The sequence below is a fragment of the Salvia hispanica genome, chromosome 6 (assembly GCF_029641045.1).
Source record: "Salvia hispanica isolate PSC_SH4W2 chromosome 6, Shi_PSC_v1, whole genome shotgun sequence".
NCBI classification, from domain to species: Eukaryota; Viridiplantae; Streptophyta; class Magnoliopsida; order Lamiales; family Lamiaceae; genus Salvia; species Salvia hispanica.
In genome coordinates, this window is record NC_142697.1 from 23,661,913 (window position 1) to 23,679,482 (window position 17,570).

At 35.8% G+C, this 17,570-nt stretch overlaps 3 protein-coding genes across 9 annotated transcripts; 1 reads left to right on the forward strand and 2 right to left on the reverse strand.

Annotated features, from left to right (window-relative positions):
• Positions 1–1,207: 1,207 nt before the first annotated feature.
• On the forward strand, positions 1,208–4,622 carry LOC125205970 (protein PTST homolog 2, chloroplastic-like). Of its 6 annotated transcripts, none has more exons than XR_007173872.2 (9): positions 1,208–1,795; positions 2,180–2,349; positions 2,525–2,683; positions 2,799–3,013; positions 3,259–3,401; positions 3,490–3,530; positions 3,599–3,637; positions 4,190–4,258; positions 4,333–4,382. XR_007173872.2 is itself a non-coding variant. In XM_048105207.2 (9 exons), the coding sequence occupies exons 1-9, from the start codon at positions 1,413–1,415 to the stop codon at positions 4,426–4,428; spliced, it is 1,302 nt and encodes a 433-aa protein (XP_047961164.1). In that variant the 5' UTR covers positions 1,208–1,412; the 3' UTR covers positions 4,429–4,622. The 6 variants fall into 6 exon arrangements, 5 of the variants coding, with proteins under 5 accessions (XP_047961164.1, XP_088917408.1, XP_088917407.1 ...); XM_048105207.2 differs by having other exon boundaries at positions 3,612–3,637; positions 4,333–4,622; XM_048105204.2 differs by having other exon boundaries at positions 1,210–1,795; positions 3,490–3,637; positions 4,333–4,622.
• A 79-nt stretch (positions 4,623–4,701) lies between these two features.
• On the reverse strand, positions 4,702–7,466 carry LOC125205972 (Regulator of chromosome condensation (RCC1) family protein). Of its 2 annotated transcripts, none has more exons than XM_048105210.2 (8): positions 7,253–7,466; positions 7,029–7,181; positions 6,582–6,740; positions 5,900–6,067; positions 5,642–5,773; positions 5,482–5,568; positions 5,190–5,288; positions 4,702–5,106 (listed from the first exon to the last, which is right to left on the reverse strand). In XM_048105210.2, the coding sequence occupies exons 1-8, from the start codon at positions 7,449–7,451 to the stop codon at positions 4,928–4,930; spliced, it is 1,176 nt and encodes a 391-aa protein (XP_047961167.1). In that variant the 5' UTR covers positions 7,452–7,466; the 3' UTR covers positions 4,702–4,927. The 2 variants fall into 2 exon arrangements, with proteins under 2 accessions (XP_047961167.1, XP_047961166.2); XM_048105209.2 differs by having other exon boundaries at positions 5,190–5,300.
• Positions 7,467–12,119: 4,653 nt separating this feature from the next.
• LOC125207646 (homeobox-leucine zipper protein ATHB-54-like) lies at positions 12,120–13,628 on the reverse strand. The gene is made up of 3 exons (XM_048107074.2): positions 13,250–13,628; positions 12,661–13,046; positions 12,120–12,577 (listed from the first exon to the last, which is right to left on the reverse strand). The coding sequence occupies exons 1-3, from the start codon at positions 13,362–13,364 to the stop codon at positions 12,230–12,232; spliced, it is 849 nt and encodes a 282-aa protein (XP_047963031.1). The 5' UTR covers positions 13,365–13,628; the 3' UTR covers positions 12,120–12,229.
• Between the last annotated feature and the right edge of the window lie 3,942 nt (positions 13,629–17,570).

Sequence of the window (17,570 nt, forward strand, 5' to 3'; positions counted from 1 at the left end):
AAAACGGGTCCATAACAAATGAAATTCGTGTCGATCCAGTCCTTATTTGACGGTGCCGTCAATTTTTCGACGGTCAACCGTCAATTAATGTTTTGTTGACTGGATTATGCCTAATTATTTTCTAATTATTTTGTTTAAAAAATCAAAATTTCTTATTTCAAATTTCATTAAAAGAACAAATCTCGCGACTTTTGGTCTCCACCAAATCAAACCAACCGATTTCTTTCTCTCTTCTCTCTCGTCGTTCTCGACGGAAAACCCTAAATCCGTCGTTTGATTCCGACCAAAATTGAGTAATTGTTGTTGGAGATGAGTTGGAACTCGTCGAATCCTAACTTCCGGTCCAGCGACGGACTTGTCGGAGCCTGATTCTGACGGTTTGATTTCTCCTCCTTAGAAACAAATGGAAGAAGTCACATCACCGAAGTGGAAGCCGCGATGACGGTTGCCGGCGGTGAAGTCCCGCGGGAAGAAGATGAAGGAAGGATGAAGATGACGAACCCTAGTTTATAATACCCTAAATACTTGTTTTTGTTGTTGGGTACTGGTTTTTGGATAGTGGGTACTTGTTTGCCATAAGGTTTTTTAGACATCAATCGGTATTGACCATGCTTAGAATTGCAAATGTTGAGGACGTGTTTGATATTGATAATGAATATGTTGGAAAGTTTGACAGTATTTTGTTCTATTTTTCTACTTCATCTTCGGCAAAATAGTAATCTATAATGCTATGTGGATGTTTCAACATTGTTAGAATTCAGGGACATAGATTCAGGGACTTACATTAAAGATTCAAATTTGTACCAAGTTGCAGAGAAAGAAAATTAGGTTCTTGGTGGTATAGGGAAGAAGATATGAAAGAGAGGGAGAATAAAAAAAAATTGATTTTGATTCATGTTTTTATTTAAGGATTTTCTATTTAATTTACAAATATTTCAGAAATTTTAAAAAATAGCTACAATGATAGAAAAAAATGGCTAATCCGGTCAACAAAACACTGATTAACGATTGACTGTCGGAAATTGACGGCACCGTCAAAAAAGGATCGGATCGACGAGAATTTCATTTGTTATGGACCAATTTTTCAAAAAGTGATTTTTTTACCAAATTTGTTATTTCGGCCATATATTTAGGATCAAAATTGACCTATACCCTAATTTTCTCACCTTGCTTACCATAGTAGCAATAGTTTTCACTTTCCAACAACATTAATTTTGAATTTCCAAATATCTAAAAATGTGCAAATTCTATTTATTCTCGCACGTAGAAGTACGAATTAAGCAACAGTTGAAACTCGACAGCTCGAGCTACGATTTCTCATGCTGCATTATTCGTTGCTTTTAGTCGCCAATTCCTCCCGCTTCCTTCTCCAACTCAACCAATCACCAATTGTTCGACGAAATGCCTGAACGATGCTATCACTCACAGCTCATGCCCGAATCCCAATTTCAAAGCACCGCGTCTCTTCCATCAAGGCTCGTATCCTCCCTGCCCTACTTTCCGCGCGGAAGTCCAACAAACCGGATAACAACTGCCAGAAATCTCTAAATTTGAGTTTCCGGTTGAAAGAAAAGAAGCGCGCGCTCAAACTCGACAGTTGCGGCTCCCACCAGGGTGACGGGGACGTGGAATTGGAGGCGGAGATGATGAATTTCATGGCGCAGTCGGAGAAAACAACGGATTCTGATATGGCGGAGTTCCAGAGGAGAATTGAGAATTGTAAACAGAGCGGTTCCTCGAGTTTCTTAAGGTCCACTCCTCAAAATTTGGATTCATCTTCATTGGAAACATCACAGTGAGATTTCTTGCTTTGTTCTTCCTTTTCCTGAGAATTATTTGACAATGTGTGGTTTTGCATTTTTTTATTGCTTTCTGTTATTGATTTCTTTGGGATACGCCTATTTTCTATAGATTGTCCACTTTCAGTTATGTTAGTTGAATAAACTGAGACTAACATTACAAAAAAGAAGAATAGAAAGAAGTCATTGTTGTGGGCTTATTTCTATCAGCTGTATCCATAATCTAGTGCTATAAACAAGGAATCAAACAGATTATTGGGCAAAAACAGAAAGTTACATATATGAAAAACTATCAGCTTAAATTGTACTAGCCATTTCTGCAGCTTAGTAAGTTTTATGGATATACTATAAATTATAGACGTTTTTTTTTCCTGGTATAGACATCATGCTGCTGATGAGGACTCTGGGATCGATGGTATATTGAGTAGATTGGAAAAGCAAAGGAACAGTGATTTGTCCGGAATCAAGTTAAGGAAAAATGGATATAAAGCTCAGACCAGAAGTAAAGATGAGGGAAATGACAGGCATTCTGATACCTCCTTAGGTTTCGGTAAGTTTTTTTTAGTGGTCTTTACTATGGTAATTCGGGTAGTCCAATTGTGGCTTTACCGCACCCGAGGAATCAATGTGATAGTCAGTTGAGGAACATAAGAATATAGTATAATATTTATCTTGTTTTATTTGCATTCTAAAGTTTGGGATTTGACATTTCTAAAATTGTAAAGGTGAGACTAATCTTGAAGAAAACACCAGACAAATGCATGCTTACCACCCCAAAGGCACATTAGATTCATCTGGTGATAACATTAGACATAATACTGAGCCAGAAACTTGGAGAAGTTGGATGGATAGACGAGCAGGGTTCCCTCTTACCGAGTTTGAAGGTGCTTAAAATGTTTTTTTTAAAGCAAAAGGTGGTTAAAATGCTGGTATTCTTTGAATCAGTCTCTTCTATAGTTGCACTTTTCTCTTAGTGGTCTGTGAACTCTGAATATGCAGCTGCAGAGATTTCTTTGGAAAAATACCGTGTTGATACTAATAATGAGAGCTATCATGAAGGAATAAATATAACCACTAAATACGCAGAAGATTTGGACGAACACAAAGAGATCAATTACAATGAAGTACGAACTTGTCTTTGGGGTCTAGAATCTGAGCTAACAACAGCTCTTCACTCCATTAGATCTAGACGGGAGGATAATATTTCAAAAGAGGTGCATACCATTGATTCTGTAGCTTCCACTTTTGTCATTTATCTTACCTGCATATGAACTCGAAAGCAATGCCATCTTAGTGATTGGTCGAGTTTTATATATTTTGTAGTCCAAAATTTTAGTCATAACTAGAACAATTTTAAGAATCTCAGACCTGAAGTTACTGAGAAAACATGTCCAACTCTTCAACTATATCTGGAAATGTTATTTGGATTTCATTTTCATCAATGCACCTTTTTTTCTAGGTAATTGGAAGCACTACTGAGTTGCAGTCTCTTTCTGATGCAATGGAGTTCCAAGAGAATGAAGTCATGAGTGCGAAGCAGCGACTAAGGTCAATAAGAGCAAAGCTGGCTGTACTAGAGGGGAAAATTACATTAGCGACAACGTACGACACTCATATATTTGATAGTACTATTTGGCTGGATTAGCTGCTTTTATATATGAATTGTCATGTGCCTTCTGTTTCCTCACAGTGAAGCGCAGAAGATAGTAGAAGTGAAGCAGAAACGGATAGGTGATGCCCGTAAATCTTCAAAACTTCTTCGAACCACCTCTATAGAGTGGCCTAATTCAGCTGCACAGGTTCTCTTGGCAGGCTCTTTTGATGGCTGGAAAACTCAGGTTAGATATTTCTTCATATGTTGAACGCTCCTTGTTGTTGGAGCTCACTTTTCCTTTGAGGTCTGTTGAGTTTAAACTTTCTTCTTGGCTATACCACATTTTGTTGATTCTTACTTTCAATATAATCGTTTTGGTCCTTATGTAATGCAAACTTTCTAAATGCAACTCACCCATCCATTGTGCAAAATACTAATAGTACAGACCCGCTCCGTGACAAAATGTCACCCCCTGAATTCTGTTGTTTGATTCAGATGCATGAACCTTAAAAGATCTTACTGCGTTCTGTAAATGATGTATTTATATTTTTGGTTTGGAAAGATTAAAACTATATATTTTTACTTTAATTAGCGCTAGCATGTGTTAGAATTCGTTTGTCTGGACTATTTTTCATGAATATAGACTGCTAAAAGAAAAAGGCCCTTGAATTTCACGCGATGCCCGTCATTCAGTAGAATTTTGGTAAAAGAAATCCATTGGCAGCAGTTGCAGTGGTGAAAAGTTTAGAGTAACTATTGTGGATAAGTGATGCTTTTTGGATTTGATGTAAAGCAGAGAAGGATGCGAAGATCAAAGTTAGGGGTGTTCTCGATAACCTTGATGCTGTATCCGGGTAGCTACGAGGTAAGGTTGTTGGCATAACTTGACTACCTTACTTGCCCAGTCTTATACTCAAAAAGTGTTCCATCATCTTGCAGATCAAATTCATAGTTGATGGGAAATGGAAACTCGATCCTCTGCGCCCGACCATCAACAATAATGGATATATAAACCACCTTTTCATCGTTTCATGAATCTGTACAGAATTTAGATGCAGTTCTAGGTAGAAAGATGCACCAAAAAACTGGTGGGCAGCTTGTTATACTGTTTGTCGCCTAAGCTGTAGGAAATTCATATTGATTCTTTCTAGTGATTAACATGAAAGACACTGCTTCGCTATGATCTAGCACATTCTTTTCTGAGATCCACTGCTTAAATCTTAATTTTACAGTTATGTTGCATTTCATTTCTGCTTTTAATATATATTCTTACTAGCTAAATACAGTAAAATGCTAATACGAGTCAAATTGGGGAAAGGGTTGGCAACCCGCCTGTAAGATCGAGTGTTTAACAAATAAGCCGTGGGCAATCCAGCAGGAACCAACAGCAAATTCTAGTAATGAGACAAAATTATGTCGATCGTTGATACAAAACCAGTCGATCCAAGAAAACATCTATCTTCTTCTATCCTTGAAGTTAAGGCTGCAGCAGTGCCTTGTAAGAATGGTGTTCGAATTTTCCAATAAAATCATATCAGATCCTTGCCATCAAAACGAAGGAGAACCCACTTCCGCAGTACACTCTTGGAATAGCATTGCCACAAGTTGATTTCCGGCCTAAGCCCACCACCTGTGGGGCAGTTTGGTCGTTTGTATCGCCTAAACCAAGTTGTCCGTGTTCTCCCCAACCCCATGTCATTATTGATCCATTATCTACAGGGTTGCATATGCAATATAAGGTAAACTAGACAAGGAGTTCATAAATTCCAAATGAAAAAATTTAAGCATTTCCTTGCCTGTTATGAAGGCCGAGTGTTCTGCTCCTGCAGCAATCTGGACGACTTTCACATTTGCAGGACCAGGAATTATTCGCGTGATGATTTCCTCGGATTTTCCTGCACAGCTCACTATTACAGATTATCGAGGTTTATTCCATCAGTGACAACAGACATTTTTCAAGGTTCCAGTAACACAACCACATCTTGCAGTATCACAGTTAAACTGAACATACATTCTCCCAGGAAATGAATATTGATAAATAGCATTTGCAGACAAGCATGAAGTGTATAGTATTATTTTTGGCATTACCATGAACATCAGCTGTTGAGGGAGTCTTCTGGGGATCACTAAGCACTCCATGACGATCACCACCAAGCATGAATACATAGCCTTGTCCTGTACAAATATATCGGATTTACAATTGAAAGTTTCTTGTATATGCTTTAAACGAGAGTTGAAGTTTTCATACTTGACAATAGTAGGGCATGATTCCATCCAAGAGCGACCATGCTGATAGGAAAATCAACATCAGAGAGGCATGGAATGTATGCGTCCGAAGCACTACAGAACCCTCTTCCCCACGTATATAGGCTTCCATCAGCTTATTTACAAGTGCAAGATAATGAAATCACTCAAGTGGATAATGGCATTACTCTTAGGACAAGGTACTTGGTGCATTAGATTGATGGCTATCTAAATCTATATGTGAAGTCGAACAAGTAACTACCGGATAATGCTGAACTATGATCTCCATTTGCATGAATACAGGTGATTTTAATATTTTCCAACCCCATGGTGATCTGAGGAAGACTAGTCAACTTGACTTTGTCTGTAGAAATACCCAGCTGACCACGCTTTCCGGACCCAAATCCATAAACCGGGTTCTCCACATTACCTGCACCACACAAAATCTACAAATAGTTACAGCACTAGTAATGAGGAATACATGTAGGAAATATGATCGTCCCCATTTCTACTACTGATAACACCACTAAGATCTCGATAGTCATAACTCCTCTTCAAAACTACTTTTGAGCAAAGGGGAAACATCAGAAGCCCTCTTATACTAACTCAAAGTTGCGCCAGCATTTGGCAGCTAGTGATGAATTTAAGTCACTGCATTACCTGTAACTGCTGCATTGTCCTACCACAAGCCTTGTAGCTTAGTGGTTTCCCCACCTATATAAAAATGAATGCCCGCATTTTTTCTATCCTTATCCCTCCCTACCCACCACAGCTAAAACAAGCTTTCCGTGTCATCCTTAACTGCTTTAAACCAATAATATAAGTATCGGACAATTAATTACCTAATAATCAGTATATAACTAAAAAGACATCTTGTTTCCTCAATTCTCGCAATGAATGAAATGGAGAATCCTAGAGAGACATCGAAAGGTCCAGACAATCACCTGCAAGCAACACCAATGTATGGCGCATTCCACAAGCAACTTGCTCGACCGGCTTGGAAGCAAAATAAGAAACTTGTCTAGGATAAAGTTGTGAACTTGAATCACCATGACCAAGCTGGCCAAATGAACCATCTCCACAGGTGAAAATGGCACCAGTCTCTGAACAGAAGCAATCAGTTTGATTAGCTGAGTTACAAGAGACCAATTAACCATACAAGATTGTGTACACAATCAGATGAGATGAAAACCAATTCGATGAACCCTCATCTTCATCTTGCCCATAAACCAATTGCAAGTAAGAGTACATGAGTTTTCTAAATCAGTCACCTAAATCCTTGATTTAAAATATTTCAGAATCAAGATGATAACTTTGACCATTTGGTAGCACAAAAACCCAATTTGTGAAAACAATCGAGCACTGAAACTCAAGGAAGTAGAAAATGGAACCTGATACAAATCCAGAGTGATTCCAGCCAGCAGAAATATGAGTGATAACGAAACCTTCCAATTGTTTCACTATGTTTGCTTGCGAAGTGGTAACACTCTCCCCATGGCCCAATTGACCAGAAGTTCCCCTTCCCCACGTCAGCACTCTTCCACCTGCGGCCCCCAATCAAACATCACCAAAACAGCACTAATATATATATATAGAGAGAGAGAGATAAGATTACCGGGAGTGAGGGCGATTACATGGGCGCCTCCGCAAGAGAGGGAAAGAATGGGGCCATAGGCGGAGAGGGAGCGGATGAACCGTGGGCTGAGCTCATCCTGAAGGCTGCCCGTTGCTAGCTGCCCGTCGGTGCCCGCCCCCCAACTCCATATCTCTTGCCGCTCCTCCGCTTCTTCCACCCTTGTCTCTTCTTCTTTCATTTAGTCCACTCTAATTATTCAATTACTCACGCTTATTATTAATGTTTTTACAAAAATAATTACTCTATCTATTCTTAATAATTTGTTACAATTTTACTTGACATGAATTTTAAAAAATGTGATACAAAGTATGTTGGAATAGTCAGTGGCATGTTATTCCTATTTTTACTAGTTTAATAATAAAATGTGGGTGTATGTGTTAGTGAAATATAATATCAATTACTAAAAATGATCAAAGTAAATCTCAAACTTTTAAAAATGGACGAAAATTTGTCGAGGAAGTACATTATATTTGTTGGCTGGGTTACTATTTGTTTGCTACAACTAATTATAAATATTATAGTATTAACTATAATAGATGCCTTTAGATTGTAATTAGATGCTCTGTCAATTAGTCTTTGACTCATTGATATAGAGGGAAGATTAAGGGAAGGGTGATATGGTTGGATGAAGTAACGACGCTATACATGGAAATGGAAATGGAAATGAAAATGGAAGAGTCATCTAATAAGTCATGGATGGAATGATTAATTGGCACAAACGAGTGTAAAAGTTCGTTTAAAGTTTGATAAATGCTTTAATTGAAAATTCAAAAGATCACACGTTAAAGATAAAAATCAAAATAAGTCTGATAAAAACCTCATGATTAACATGTGTTATTTCAACACAAATGAATGGATGTATTAATCATCATCACCCTCAATTTTCGCTATTTCGGAAAATTTAGCTTACATGATTGAATCTATAATACTATATGTCATGCTTAAATACTTTCGAGTTTCGAGTTTCGACAATTATATTATATTATGGGATAAATATAAGAATTGACTATTTCAAAAAACTACAAGATTCAAATGTTGTAGAAAAATACGTGCACAAGACAAGATGACTTTTACATGATCCATTTTTATTTTATGTCATTTAAAATGATATTATATATATTTTTTAAAAATTAAAATACCATTCTCTCGTTGTTATTCACTTTCTTTTTAATACTCAATATAACATTGTCTAAAATCTTGTATCCCAAAAAAATCTTATGCAAGGATGGTCTACATACACAACGCTCATGTACAATCTAAACATTCCATCAAGAGAAGATCATTAGGTAGTACTACATGTTTTAGCAGCTCATGCGACAGTATGGGCCTTCTCCGCACGTGGGTTGTGAACAAGCCCATCACAATGCGCAAGTATGAGTACAATTTTGTCACCTTCTTCAAACAATTTAATTACTACTACTACATAATAACAAAAATAAATACACACGCTTACAAGTTTTAACAAAAACGTTAATAAATGTACTCATATCACACCAGAGGGATTTAGTTAGGGTTGATGGCGAGTAATTGATTAAGTTATTTTAAGGAGATGGAGTATATTAAAGGTAAATTGTAAGAGAAAAAAGTGTGACTTTTATTAAAAGGTGTTGCTAATAAACACTTTTAATACTAAGTAGTACTTGACACGTTTTTATTGGCAATGGGATAGTATTAGTTTTAAAAATTATTTTCGTCAAGCGGAACGATTACTAGATTTTGAAAATGTTAGAAGTGTGAAAATCAGTTTATTGGAAACCTTTGTAGATGTAAGATTGGTAGATTGACATCAAAATAAAACAGATATTTATACGAGCGGATTGAGATTTTCTCTTTTTACCTTATGTATTATAGGAAATATGAAAATTCTGCTAACTCACATGAGTAAATTTAATAGCTTGACATCATTTTGCGAAGAACATGAAATTTTTGAATAAATAAAATAGGAAGTAGTACTAGTTTTTTAAGGAGAGAAAAAGGACGACTACTACTACAGTACTGCTATTTATTTAATGAAATAAAAATAGAAAGACATAAAAGCAAAAGAGATGGGTAGTTTGAAGGAATCTGGGCCCAATAGAATTGAGTGCTGCATTTACATTCTTATCAACATCTCAACCGTAGGCTGACAGCCACGTTGCAGGCCCGCCCGCCATTGAGGGCCCACGGCCCGCTCTCTGCATGGCTGCATGCCGTTGCCATCTTTGACGGACACTGCCTTTTTCACCACACGTGTATGGCGGATTCCCTCTCTTCCTACGTGTCGCCCTTCTATTGGTTTTCCTGTCTTTGATTTTTATTCAGCTTTTTTATTATTATTTTAATCACTGATTTGTATTTTTATGATGATGTTTTTTGACCAAAGTGGCAGTTTCGCCTGATATTTTCCGAAAATGGGTATAATTAATCTTTTTAAACTCAAGCTTTTAATTTACATTTGCAGATAATTAACATCGTGATATTGCATAGAAACACTATTGTAGAGCAGCTGTAAGTTTTATTATAGGTGTAAAATTCATTATCTTTTTAGAGGATATACATAGGGTCCATATAGTAAGATTGACCCCATAGTGATAAATAAGACTTATTATAAGTCATGATCCAGCTATAAATGGTCACATAGTAAAAATGATTCAATAAATGTGCGATGATTAATTAGATTAGCGACGTAATTTTTGGGATAAGATCTTTACTAAATTGTCCATCTTCCTAAAAATTATCTGCAATAATGGGTGTGATATATAATGTGCGAAAGGATAATATTATATTCATCTTTGGTTGATAATATGTTAATAATGTAGTTAGATTTCATAATTTAAAATTAGATGTTGCCGAAATTCGTCAACATATGTCCTATTGAGAAGGAGAAAACTGGGCACCAACGTCTTACCCAAGTCCTAAGATATCAAAATAGTCGTTTCATTCCGATATCTCAAATTAGACTTAAATTCTTGGAACACAACTTTGTTTAGAGATGGACTGCAAATTAATACGACACAGAACATGAAAATCTATATTTGTTTGCCAAATTTGCATAAAGGTAAGTCGACCTAGGAAAAAAAAGGCATTTTTTTGGTTGTTTGTTCCATTAATCCCAACAAAATTACAACATGCTATCGGTAATCTCGCAACTGAAAAAGAGATGCTATACGGTTTTCCATTCTTGCTTGCACAAGGCACATTGATTATCTTCAATGTTGGATACGCCTAACATAATACTATTAATTTCATTAGTCACAATTGGAGCCATGCACATGATATGATACTATTTCTCCAAACTAGTCATCTTTGATGTGAGGAGAGTTTTCGTCCTTCAGGAGTTTGTTAACTAGCAAAATAAAGTTAGTAATCGAAAATAATTCAATTAAAAGCTGGGGGTTAATCCATGGCTATCAAACAAGTTTCTAAGTAAATGAATAGTATTTTTATTATAAAAAGAATCAACTAAAAAATACTCCAAACTTTTCATAAATTTGGGATAATAGTAAAATAAAAAAGTTTGTGTATGTGGAGATCAAGTGAAGAATCTTAAACCACATGATTTATAATGACCGATCCTTAAATATAACCTTTATACAGGAATTAAAATGTGAAGCATATGAAAAGGGGCGTGAATGGGAAGAGTGAGAAAGAGAAATGGAAAAGGGGGTATTGTTGTTTGATTAAAGTGATAAGAAGGGTTACATGAAAGAGCCTCCCCATAACTGCTGACACATTTCGGCATTTACAGCCAAACGTGACTTATCAATCCCACATTAGCTGCTCTCCATTGCAACGTCCCTTTCACCCTCCCACCCCGTTTCACATTTCATAACACTTCACCTCCAAAATTATACGGAGTATTAAATATAAATTGGACAAACTATAATTTTATTACAAGTTTGGATTATCTACTCAAATTCGTGTCATATTATTTATGAAAAACTCTGTTGATACATGACCAATTATTCATTAAATAACTTATTCTTCATATATAGAGAAATGGATTAATGGAGTGTATCTCCAAATTGACTAGTTTCACTCGTTGTGGATATTCGGTACGACAATAACATTTCAATCACCAAATCAGCTTCGTTTTTCAATATGTTTCAATTATAACCCAAATTAGATGCAAAACAACGTATCAAACTTAAGTAGTAGCCAATAAAAGTTTGTCGTAGGAGTATTAAAAAAGTAGAAAGAGGATGGCCAGCGCATGGGAGAGAATTCAAAACTCAAGTCGGATAATATGTCACATACATATGAACAATACCAATTTAGCTAATACAAAAATGAAAAATCACACGCCTGTTGTCAACTAGTGCTGTGTTTAAGTGATAAAAACCAGGTACAAATTGACACATGTAAACGAAATCAATAAATATAAAAGATTAATGGCGATATGATATCATGGAAATCCATTTAAAATTGTGGAAGGTAGCAAATATCAGCCTCTCTAGAGTGTAAAAGTATGGGAACGTTGGAGTGCAAACTTTCAAAGATGTTGACTTCGGTGGCCCTATGTTTCCCATTTCAACACTTTATTTACATTCTTTGTCATCTTCTATTTTTGTAGACCCTCACACTTGCACTGTGCCTCTGTTTTTCCTTTTACAACCATCATTCATTTTTCTTCAACATTAAACCTTATTAATTCTCTGTTTTTTATTAGACCAACTAACTATTTAGAGACTTGTTGAAATGTGGAACAACCGTCCTAATGAAGGATTTAAGACTAGTTCGTACCTATGATCGATCCCCTGCCCTGAATGGAGGAGTATCATTCCACTAACCACACCCTTAGTTTAATTATCTTTAACATGGGCATAGAATTATTTCTAAAGACTCAATTTTTAATGAGGCTTTGGAGTGAAAACAGAAGCTGGGATTGATTTATCTATACGATACAAACACGAAGGAAGGCAGATGCAAAATTCATTTATTTACACAGATTTGATGGCATGAAAAAGAGCAAGAAATTCAATATTGCCAGAACCATGTGCCTTGATCTTGAACAGGAAATCCGAGATTGCAAGAGTTTGGTTGCAGATCATCGTAGCACTCGACTTGTATCTTGGGAAAACAAGACGGCGGCATAAGGCTGTCGTCTTCATCTTGGGAGAAATCCGAAGCCTCTCCTCTCTCGAACACGTGAGACGAATCAGCCGGCTCCAGCGCCGCCCCCTCCGTGCAATGCGGGCTGTCCGAATCGAACACATCACTCTTCGCCGAGCTCGCCGCCGCAGCAACCGCCGCCTTCTCCGCCTCCGAATCGCAATCCTTCTTCCCCTTCTCTCTCATCATCAACTTCTCCGTCAGCAGATTAACCTATATATATAATACACACTCCGTAATTAGAAAATCAGACAACAAATTGAATCAATTTAGTGAAGAAGAAGAAGAAGTCCGACCTCGTTTCGCATCTTGTCGTTGTCTTTGAAGAGGGTGTCGTAGTCCGATCTGAGTTTGTCGTAGCTGGCTTTCAAGGCGGCGTATTCCTTCTCGAGAACCTTGGTCTTGTAGCGGGCGCGTCGATTTTGGAACCAGATCGCGACCTGCCTCGGCTGCAAACCGACCTCTTTAGCCAGCTGGATTTTGCGCTCGGGTTCAAGCTTGTTCTCGACCTCGAAGCTCTTCTCCAGAAACTTCACTTGATCGTGCGAGAGCCGCCGTTTCTTGTCGGCCGGCTGGTGGAAGGCAGGGTCAAAATCGTCATTGCAGTTCTCCGATTTCATGTTGTTGTTTGTTGTTGTTGTTGTTGTGTTTACATCCTCGAAGCTCACCATGGAAGCACAGCCTTGAGTAATGTTGATGAAAAAGGTGTGTCATGTCATCATTGGATTCCCAATGTATATACAATTTGCACTCATCAAAAAAGCTAACTTTCTTTTGTTTAATCGTAATTGGCAAAGCAAATATATTTAAAGTTGCGCCACAAAAGCAAACAGCAATTCCCTTTTTCTCAAGCACACAAAATTATGAAAAATGAGAATTAATTACCTTGAAAAGAAGGGGAAGAATTGGGAACCCAGAGAGAATCAAGAACCTCGGAGCTCTCACTCTTGAGGACAAGATTAGGCATGTGGGAATCGTCGAAGACGCCTCCACCCTCCATAGCAGGAAAAAAGACAGGAATTTTGAAGGTGAATCTCAGTTGCAAGAGGTTGAGTGGCAGAGAAAGAGAAAGAGAAAGAGAAAGAGAGAGGTGTATTGTAGTATTAATAAGGCTTGTGGCGGAAGAAGGTGGTGCTAAGCATAATGTTGACGAGGGAAATGCAGGTGTAAGGAAGGGTGAGGCCCATCATCAGACAGCAGGAGATGATTTAGGGAGTGAAGAAAGGTGTGCAGAGGTGAGAGAAACAGATTCTTGTATGGGAAGGGGAGCCTGATAGCGCGATGGGGATTATAACAATGCCAGTTACTTGTTGGGGTGGAACTCGTCTTGCCAATATTACTAAATTGCCCTTTTACTATCTTCTCTCTCCAAACTTCTAACCTAGCTTATGGTAAAGTTAAATTTTTATTGTTTTGTATACTTTTAAATCTACTTTCACAAATTGTATTGATATGTTAGGCCTGAATTTATATGGATATATAGCCGCTAATGAATTAAATATTCCCGCCACTCCCTTGTAATTAAAGCAAAACTTTTCGGTGCGGAGTTTAAGAAATAGATATTGAATTTGTTAAATAAATAGATAAAATGGTAGAGAGATAAAAAGATACAAATAATATAATAAAAGTGAATAAAGTAGAGAGAATAAAGTAAGAAAGAAAAAAAAATTACTATATATGAAAATGACTCAACTACGAGAAAACTTCCTGAAATAGAAAGATGACTCAACTACGAGGGAACGGAGGGAGTAATAATTGTACTCACTCCGTCCCAAGATGACCCCTTCCTTGAGCGATATGAGAATTTATCCAATTTTATTTTATACTCTATAGGTGGCGTTCGATTGTCATGACTAATAATCATGAGACTATCCATCTAAGTTGTTGGATTATTTTAGTTAGGGTGTCTCCGGTGGCGCCCCTCCCACTAGAACCTCCACTAGCCCTTAAAAATTATCTGTCACGTCAGCACTAGCTCTTCCCATTTCACTAGGACTTCCCATTACACTAGGACTTCCCGCAATAAAATTAATAAATTCACAATTAAAATTAAAATTTACGGAATTAAAATTTCGACACGAGCTGTATTTATAGAGTTTTTTTTTTTTTTAAAAAATTAATCTTCGGTGGGATGTCCGAGTGGGACGTCCTACCCACGCCATAATGGCGGACGTCAGGTAGGACGTCGGGTTGAGGGGCGAGGCCATCCGACATGCACTCGGGACGGGCGTGGGCGCCCTTCCCACCCACTACGGTGGACGTCCGGTCGGACGTCAGCGAGGGGCGACCGGGACGTCCGCCATTGGAGACACCCTTAGAGGGGGAGACTATGACTAATTATCATCAGACTATCCATCTAGGATTAAGTTGAGGAGGTTAATCTTATGAACCAAACATGGTACATATTTAATCATGAGATTTACTCTTGTCAATCGAACATCTCCCATGTAAAGTAAAGAGATTAAAATAAGCGAGAAAAAATAAATTAATAAAGTAAAGATATAAATATTTATATCTTTAGTAAATGATCGTCTTTGGAACAAACCAAAAATCAAAGTACGTCGTCTTGTATGATACCGAGAGAGTCATTTACATAATTAAAAAAAAAAAAAAAAAAAAAAAAAAAAAAATAAAATCTAATGGTTACGTTTGGTTGAAAATATCATTAATATACTACACATATGTAATCAGATTTTTTCACTTTGGAATAGTGGTAAAAACTTCATCAGTTTTTTAGTTTAATTTTAAAGTTGTGAAACAAATAGTAAAAATTGTTGACAACATTCATATTTTTTTGTAAATTTATTCTTATTTAACATTAAATTAGCATGAAATTAGTTTTTATAACAAGATAAACTAGGAGAATTATTTATAAAGAAAAATTATTATGATTGGACATTATCTATGAACTAAATATACTAAAAATTAAACGTGAAAAAGATGAATGTACATAAGTTTGTACATGTATGTAATATTCTTAAATTCTTAAATTAAATTGAATTTAATTAAAAATTAGTTCTGTTATTTATTACTATTGTGGCAATAAGAAAGAAGTAATATGGAAAATTTATGTCAATTTATAACATGATTTCGAGCTTGATTCGAATTAATTATACAATATTTAGTACAAAAATAAAAAAAAAAGTTACAAATATTTAAGTTAAAATTTTAATTTTTTACCGAAACGTTGCAAAATAATTAGTATGAAATTTATTTTAAATCAATTAATGTTTATAAATAGATTTTCAATACTCCATCCGTCCACAAAAAATAGATCACTTTCTTAAAATGGAAAGTTTATCTCTCATTCTTTTCCCACTTTTTCTTCCCTCTCTCATACTTTACTCACTTTTTCTCTCTATCTCTCTTACTTTACCTACTTTTTCTCTCCCTCTCTCTTACTTTACCAATTCTACATTAAAACTCGTGTCATACACAAATTGATCTATTTTTTTGTGGACGGATGGAGTATAAAATGTAAAAAAGTTCGATTATGTACGTACAATATTCCTTTTTGAGATGTCCCACTCCCACTATAAGTAAGTAATTTCTCTCTTTAGTAAAAAACCATCTCTCTTACTTTATTATCCACCTACTTTATTCTCTCTTTACTTCTCTACTTTTCTTCTCTCTCATACTTACTCTCTCTACTTTAACTCTTTAAATATCAATTTCTTAATTAAATCTCATGCCCGAACGAATTGTTTCGCTTATCTTGGAACGAAGGGAATATATACTAAAAATTAAATACTAACATGTTAAATCAATTTAGTTATATTACTACTACATGATTTTCTAATTTATTAAACTAAACAATAATATATTCTAGTAATTAATCTTCCATTTTTTGATCGAACGGTTTCAAGAAAGAAATAACTAATCTCAAATAGTCCTACATTAAATAGTACTTGCAGGTGTTGTACGATTTACATGTTTTATTATTATAGGATTATTTATACATGATTAAGTTGAGATATTATGTTAATTGGAGAGGGTAACTATATCTTAATAGGATTGTATTAAAATGACAATTACTTCCTCCGTCCCGCTTTAGCAGTCCCATTGACTTTTCTGCCATCTTTTTATAAAAATGATAAAAAATAGTTAAAGGGGAGAAATGATAAATTAAAAGAGAGAATAATATAGAGAATAGTCTTATCTACATTATTGTCTCTCTTATCTTACCATTTCTCCACTTTAACTATTTTTTTATCATTTTTATAAAAAGAGGGCAGAAAAGTCAATGAGACTGCTAAAGCGGGACAGAGGGAGTATATTTTAAGTGATAATATACTATCAATGAATACCCTTAGATTTAGGAGCATATTCAATCTAAGTCTGCCACGTGGCATGTTTATTTGCTTATGTATCTTATATTGCTTGATTATCTCTAATTTCGTATCGCAGATTGCTTAGAACCATATACCGAGTTGTTTACCTATGTATCACAGATTGTTTGCCTAGATTGTCATTTTAATTATGGTGTCGCCATGGTGTTCTGAATTCGTATTGCAGATTGATTGGTTGAAACAATATGTCGAGTTGTTTGCCTATGTATCGCAGATTGTATGCTACGTTGTTGTCAAGTTGTCACTTTAAGACTGGTGTCACCCTATGCACCCCTAATTTAGTATATTGTGATTATCCATCAAGAATAAGTTATGATATTCAATCTCATAAATCAAACATAATGCATATTCTGACATGAGAGACGATTTTTCAAATGAACTGCTCCTATTATAATACATATTCCCTCTATCCAAAAAAAATAGATAAATTTTACTATTTAGACTATCTTCTAAATATGGAAAGTTTTAAATATTTAAAATTTTATTAATAATGTTAATCTCACAATTCACTGACATGACTCATTTTTTACTTTTCCCTCCTTTTTTTAATTTATCAATTTTACATTAAAATTTTATCACACACAACTATGTACTCCCTCCGTTTTATAGTAATAGAGACGTTTCTTTTCGGCACGGAAATTAAGTAAAATTGTGCTAGGTGCGTTAAGTAAAGAGAGGATAAAGTGGAAAATGAAAAAGATAGAGAGATGAAGAGAGAGAAAAGTAAGAGAGAGTAAAGTAAGTGTGGAAAAATGTGTTGACTTTTTACTAAAAAGGAAAATGACTCTATTCCTATGGAATATACCAAAATGACAAAATGACTCTATTATTATGGAACAGAGGGAGCATATTTTTGT